This window comes from Papaver somniferum, chromosome 2 (genome assembly GCF_003573695.1).
Source record: "Papaver somniferum cultivar HN1 chromosome 2, ASM357369v1, whole genome shotgun sequence".
Taxonomy (NCBI): domain Eukaryota; kingdom Viridiplantae; phylum Streptophyta; class Magnoliopsida; order Ranunculales; family Papaveraceae; genus Papaver; species Papaver somniferum.
Genome location: NC_039359.1, coordinates 83,806,622 through 83,812,873, shown reverse-complemented (window position 1 = coordinate 83,812,873; position 6,252 = coordinate 83,806,622). Strand labels below are relative to the sequence as shown.

Below are 6,252 nucleotides of genomic sequence, written 5' to 3'. Positions count from 1 at the left end.
TAAAAAAATTACAACACCTGAACTCATTCGTCTCAAGAATAATTGTGTAGATATTAACAGCGTTCGGATCCTTGTTGTTTTTTTCCTATTTAAGAATAGTCTAAAAATGGTAAAACTCATAATTGAATCAACAATACATATCGTATTGTATGTTCTTACTATTTCAATGACGTAATGAAAAACTAATTCATTCACTTAATAAGTTATTATATTTTAAAATGTTAAGTCATTTCTGGTGGCAACCATTTACTCACATTCGATGTAGTTCTATTTTTTGAAAATTCTAAAATACATTATGTACATAATTCAATTCAGCAGGAAGAGTTTAACCAAATGGAATATAGGTAATGACTTGTCCTTTCGTAACATTGTGGCCTTTTCAACATAGTTGGATCCAGAGTTGGTAAAAAGCATTATATTCATGCGTTCTCGGGCGACAATAATCTAGGGATGGGCTACCTCCCAGAAAACTGCTGATTAATGACCGTATCAGTGTCAGTTGAAAATCCCACAATGTCGTCTAAGTGGCAATAGTATTGGCGGAGGATCGGGTCCTTACAGATGGTATTAGAGTCAACCACGGTTTACCTATCGAGGGTGAAAGAATATGCTTGATGGATTATGTCGGGAAAGGGTCTCATGAATGAGAAAAAATGCTAGAGTCTAGGATTGAACATATTACGGAGCTTTAAGTTTGTGGTATTATAGTACCCCCGACTCGGCAGGTAAGATTCGTCAAATGGAATATAGGTAATGGTTTGGCCTTTCCTAACACCTAGACCTTTCCAGCATAATTGGCTTCATAGTTGGCGAAAAATCTCTATAATTAAGCATGCTTGGTATTGAGTAACCTGAGATGGGTGACCTCCTGAGAAGCTGTTGCTTGATGACTCCAGCGGTGACCATTGGAAACCCCATACTATCAGATGATCTTAATGCCTAAGTGAGGAAATCATCGGTAGAGGGTCAGGCTACATTATACGACATTACGCTTCCAAATGTGAGGTTATTCTTTATATAAAAATAATAAAACCATGATTAGTTAGTCAGTCAAATCGTTAACTACTTAAATTAATAATAATATGCTCTATTAACAACAAACTCTGTTATTTATCATCATTAAATAAAAATAACGGTGAACCATTTATTAAGAAATATTGAGACGAGACGAAATTACTCACTGGGCACCGTCACTATGGTCCACTTATATAATTGTTAGCCAATCTAACTAAGTTTGGTACTGCTTTTTTCTTTCAAAAAAAAACAACTTTGAAAACATATTTATAGCAATATTTTTTCATCCTAGTATTTGGTAAAGATTTCATAAAGTGTTTTATGCTAAACACTTGCAAAATCTATCAATTTTAAAAGTGGGGGAGAAGGAGCTTTTAAAAGCTTCAAAAGCAAATGCTATAGTTCACTCTAATTTCGCATTTTATTTTCCAATTCTACCCCATCATTTTTTATAACTAGCAAAAATTATCTTTGAATCTATATATATATCACCAATTTTTATTCGTTATATTTTATTCTTCGAAGATAAATATTTTTTATTTTCAAATTACATTTTGATGTTAGTTTTTCACAGTTCTGCAACCCGATATTTTGATCTTTCGGGTTGCATAACTTTAATATATCAACATTAAATATTAAGCAATTATTGATTTTTAAAAAGAGGTTAAGAAAAATATTATTTTTTTAGTAATAATACTAATTAGTAAATTTAATATTATATATATATATATACTCTAATAGTAGAAAATCAATTTATATTAAGCACAATAAAATAGAATAAACAATTTTCAGAGATATTTCAGTTTTTTTCATTTTCTCACTAACTATAGATGAACCTGATATTTTCCCAGACACAGTTTGATCGCTTTTTTAAATAGTTTTAGCTTTAGTTTATAATTTGCAACCATTTAATTTATTTTTTTTTTACAGAGCTCGGCACAGTAACGTATATCGGCAACCATTCAATTGTTTTTTTATATAGCTCGGCACAATAATGTACATTGGAAAAACACTTTTGTAAAGCTCGCAGCAATCACTACACCAAATCCAAGTTTTTGTAATGGAGACAAAGTGTTACGGAAAAATATAAGCTAATTTCCCTACCTAAAAAAAATGGTTACCTATAGGCAGTTATATAATGTGTTAGTATTTTATCTAACCCTTTTAATCCATTAGGGAAATTGAATAGGCTAACACTTGACTTCCATTACAGTATTTATCCTAACTATTGACATTTTACACTTCATATTTACTTTGTAACGTAGAGATTATGTTATAATCTTTGCTAACTCTTTCTTTAACTATTGAAATGACCACTAAAGAGATGACATGTGTCTCTATATTTTAATAGAAAAAAGATGGCGCTTTCAGGTGATCGGAAACTAAAGTCCCGGTGGCCTGAAAGTTTCAGGTCACCTGGATTTTCCGGTCACCTGAATTTTTTTTTCTAAAATCATAAATATTACTCTTTAATGTACAAGCCATCCATCAACAAATGAAGTCATCAAAAAAGGATTGAACAAGAAAATTTTATATATTATGTAATCATATCACATCCAAGAGCACAGAACACTTCCTTAAGTTTACATCAAGTATATGCAAAACATCACACATTAAAGACTTCAGTACTTTACAAAAAAAATGGATGCTCCTCAATACAGCACAGGCGGAATTAACCTTTTATTTGCAATATAAAATCCCAAATAATTGTGATTATCATCACCTTGAGGATGCTCAGGTATAAGACATATAGTTGGCAGGATGTTGGTTTATAGTCTGCATCTACATAGACTGGAACGCATCTGGGGCTGGATTATAGTTGGCAGGATGTTGGTTTTGTTGCTTCTTCCCCGTTAACTTGCAGCACAACCTGTAACAAAGATCAAAATAGCTGGTTAATTTACACATGGCCACAGGGGACATAGAGCAAAACCTCATATTGCTTATAATACAATGCGAACATTAAGATATGGGTCCAAGAAGACTTCGATTACATAACTCACTATAAGTAGTCTCGTAATTCAACCTGCCATATGATAATTAACTTAATATAATTTAATGTATGACTACATAAAATTGCGACATACTAGGGATTCCCACATCTAAAACTGCACTTGTGACGCATAAAGGATAACTTGTTTTACAAATTACAATAGAAGAGTATGAACTGTTTAACATAAAAAGCTTGCAATTTGCATTTGGGTTACACAGTCCCCAATACTAAAGAAAAATATCAAACACACCTCACAACATAATTAGTTGCATCAAACAAAATGAATATGCTACAGCAAGCCTCCATGGCATCGCAACTAATTAATGAACTATACTAGTAATTTAGATGCAATGAAAACAAAATTTGTAATTTAAAGTTCACATTGGTCATCAGTCAGTGCTGTGAACAATACAAGACTTACAGTTTGCTTTAAAGATCAGGACCGGCATGAAAGAGGCAACGTCAAATTGATCAGGACCGGCTCCAGGCACCACCCTTCTCTCAGCTGCTTAGAAAGAAGGTGGAAAGAGTAATTTAGGAGGACAATTTGGGTGGCATAAGAGAAACCTTTAGGAATAATAAGAAGTTACTGCATCAAATCTGACCTGTCCCAACAGCAAGAATTCCAGCTTGAGAAGGACTGATGATAGCAGATAATTGTTCAGCTCCAAAGGGAGCTCCCAAGTTTGAGATGGTAAATGTGCCTCCCTGTAAGCCTCAAATTCTCAAATTGATAAGGGAAAGTTAACAAACCACTCGCCTCAAAATCATCATGTTTGAAAATAACAAATTAGATAAAAAGTAACAAAGTTGAAAATATAGAACTCAAAAAAAAAAGATTGTACCTTTGATCCCCACACTTCACTACAATATCTTGAAGAACCATAGCTAGCAGAGTTTCTGGATACTGTGGAAAGAATACACAACAACAACAACAAAAATTTAGAAAAAAAGAAAAGATTTATAATATCACATATAAAATGGCCAATCCTAAAGCATTAATTATAACGGCTAAGAAGGAAGGATCACATGTACACAGATGCTAGTGAACTGGAAATGATCCGAAAACACTATAAGAGGAAAGCACACGACATTAAGAAGAACTGACTTATAAAGGGTTAAGGATGGAGAAAAATAGATAAATTTATCAATATTGATTGAGGCTATCACCGTATGACCAAACCATTAACAGATGTAATAATAAGGCATGAAGGAGTGGAGGATGGAAAACTTAAGGTGCATTACTACCTGAATTACTGTAATACTCCTTCCACATAACCTCTCCAGCTTCAGTTCATCCAGCAAACAAAACTGCAACACTCTCTAGGCCACTGTAGAACCACCTTCATCTGTCAGTTCCACCATTTCCAGTACCACGAACACCAAGCTACAGCTACAGTTTCTCTTCATTGCATGGTAAGACCTTGCTCTCAATTGTAGATGCGCAACCAACTCCAATATCTCTACCTCGTTCTGACTATCTCAATCAAGTCACTAACCCATTGCAGTGACACTGCAATAACAACACCAACAAAATACTGCATTTGCACTTACACAAAGTACTGCTTGAGCCTTTCTCCGTTTCATTAACCGCTTCACAGTCACAACAACCAATTTGTACCTGGATCCTAACATTCATCTACAAGCCTCAGTTCAACACCACCCATTCGGTCCTGCAATATTACATCCTACACATTCATCTAGACTTCATGGCAAGCACAGCATCAGTTCTTGTTTCCATTTCATCTCAACTGCAGCACCATCTGCAAATTGTTGTAGATTCTTGACCCTAGCAGGACCATTGTGTAACAGAAACTCCACACAACCTGCCTACCCATTCTCTTCAAGGCCATCAACACACTGCCTACCCATTCTCTTCTTTGCATCAGCTGCACAACTCAACAACAACATACAACCACAGCACCTTCTCAGATTTGTCTTCATGTTCACCTGCAGCACCACACTTCTATCAAAACTCTCAGATTCTTCCATCATCATCTTTCCTTCTTGATTTCAAAAACCCTTGTCCTAACATTCATCTACTCCCTCAAAATTCCTATGTTTCTGTTCACAACTCCACTTCTATATCACCAGATTCAAAATTATTTCTGTTCACAACTCCACTTCTATGTTTGGTGAGAGAGGCGTGAAAAAATTGTTCACCGCAGTCTTACCATGTTCATTACCTTCCCCTGTAACCAAATCTCGATTCTTATCTTGATTCCAGGCCTAAAAATCCAAACCCTAATTCTTTGATTCTTCATCTAAAAACATTTTCACAACTAAAATTAAACAATACCCTTTTGTTTCTTCATCAATTAATACTCGATTTACTTATCGATTTCATTCAATTCAAAAGTCAAATTCAAAACCCTAACTGCTTCTCTCTGTTCATTGCGAATCCATAACTATCCCTAGTAGTTCTCTTACATGGTTCACAGCAGCACCATCACTTCAGCATGTACATACCCACATCAATTGATTCTCTCAAACCGAATCTCAATCTCATCTCTCAAACCCTTGAAAGTCATCACATCATACAGAGAATGGAGTAGAAAAGTGGAGGAAATGGAAGAAATGAATTTCTTCATCTCTTTATGTCTTCCTTCTTTATATCCAATTTCTTAGAATCTGATAGATTTATTGGAATTCTGAAATCCGATAGATTTAATGGGGTTCTTTTCATATGAGAGATGGGTTTTCTTCTGTTTTAGAGAGACGGAAGATAAGAGATGAAAGGAAAGCGAGTGAAGGGAAGTGAGAGAAAAAAAACTTTCATTTATGTAAAATAATTTGGACGGTGAAAGATCTGATTTAAGAGTGACATAGGATTGTGAAAACATCTTGACGGCTGAAATTGTATTTAGGATGCTCATGCGGATTGAGAAGCATGTGTTTCTCTTTGTGCTAATACGAACTCATGTATTCGGTTTTATTAGCAACCTTAGAGACGAAATAAATTCCAAAAAAAATATTAATAAATTTAGGACATTGTTATCGACATTCTGATACAAAAAAATCCAAAAAATATATAAGAATGAATCGGGAAAATGAAAAACGAATTCGATAATTGGTGTGTTTCTTTGTGCTTTCTTTTTGTTCTTCCGATTTGAATTTCGATTAGCCACATAGGTCATGAAGTAATTTCGACCAGTCATACATGTCATGAAGTAGCTTTAGCTAACATGATACATCATCGAAAATGAAAAATATGAAGCTCAGTGTCGACTCCAACTTCAAATGTG

The 6,252-nt window shown here is 34.4% G+C and overlaps 1 protein-coding gene across 3 annotated transcripts; it reads right to left on the bottom strand.

The window, feature by feature from the left end:
- Positions 1-2,524: 2,524 nt before the first annotated feature.
- On the bottom strand, positions 2,525-5,743 carry LOC113348233 (dihydrolipoyllysine-residue acetyltransferase component 3 of pyruvate dehydrogenase complex, mitochondrial-like). Of its 3 annotated transcripts, none has more exons than XR_003359543.1 (5): positions 4,256-5,743; positions 3,853-3,914; positions 3,613-3,731; positions 3,429-3,512; positions 2,525-2,884 (listed from the first exon to the last, which is right to left on the bottom strand). XR_003359543.1 is itself a non-coding variant. In XM_026591942.1 (5 exons), exons 1-5 carry the CDS (start codon positions 4,281-4,283, stop codon positions 2,868-2,870), a joined length of 294 nt encoding a protein of 97 aa, XP_026447727.1. In that variant the 5' UTR covers positions 4,284-5,743; the 3' UTR covers positions 2,525-2,867. The 3 variants fall into 3 exon arrangements, 1 of the variants encoding a protein (XP_026447727.1); XR_003359544.1 differs by having other exon boundaries at positions 3,613-3,723; XM_026591942.1 differs by having other exon boundaries at positions 3,613-3,715.
- Between the last annotated feature and the right edge of the window lie 509 nt (positions 5,744-6,252).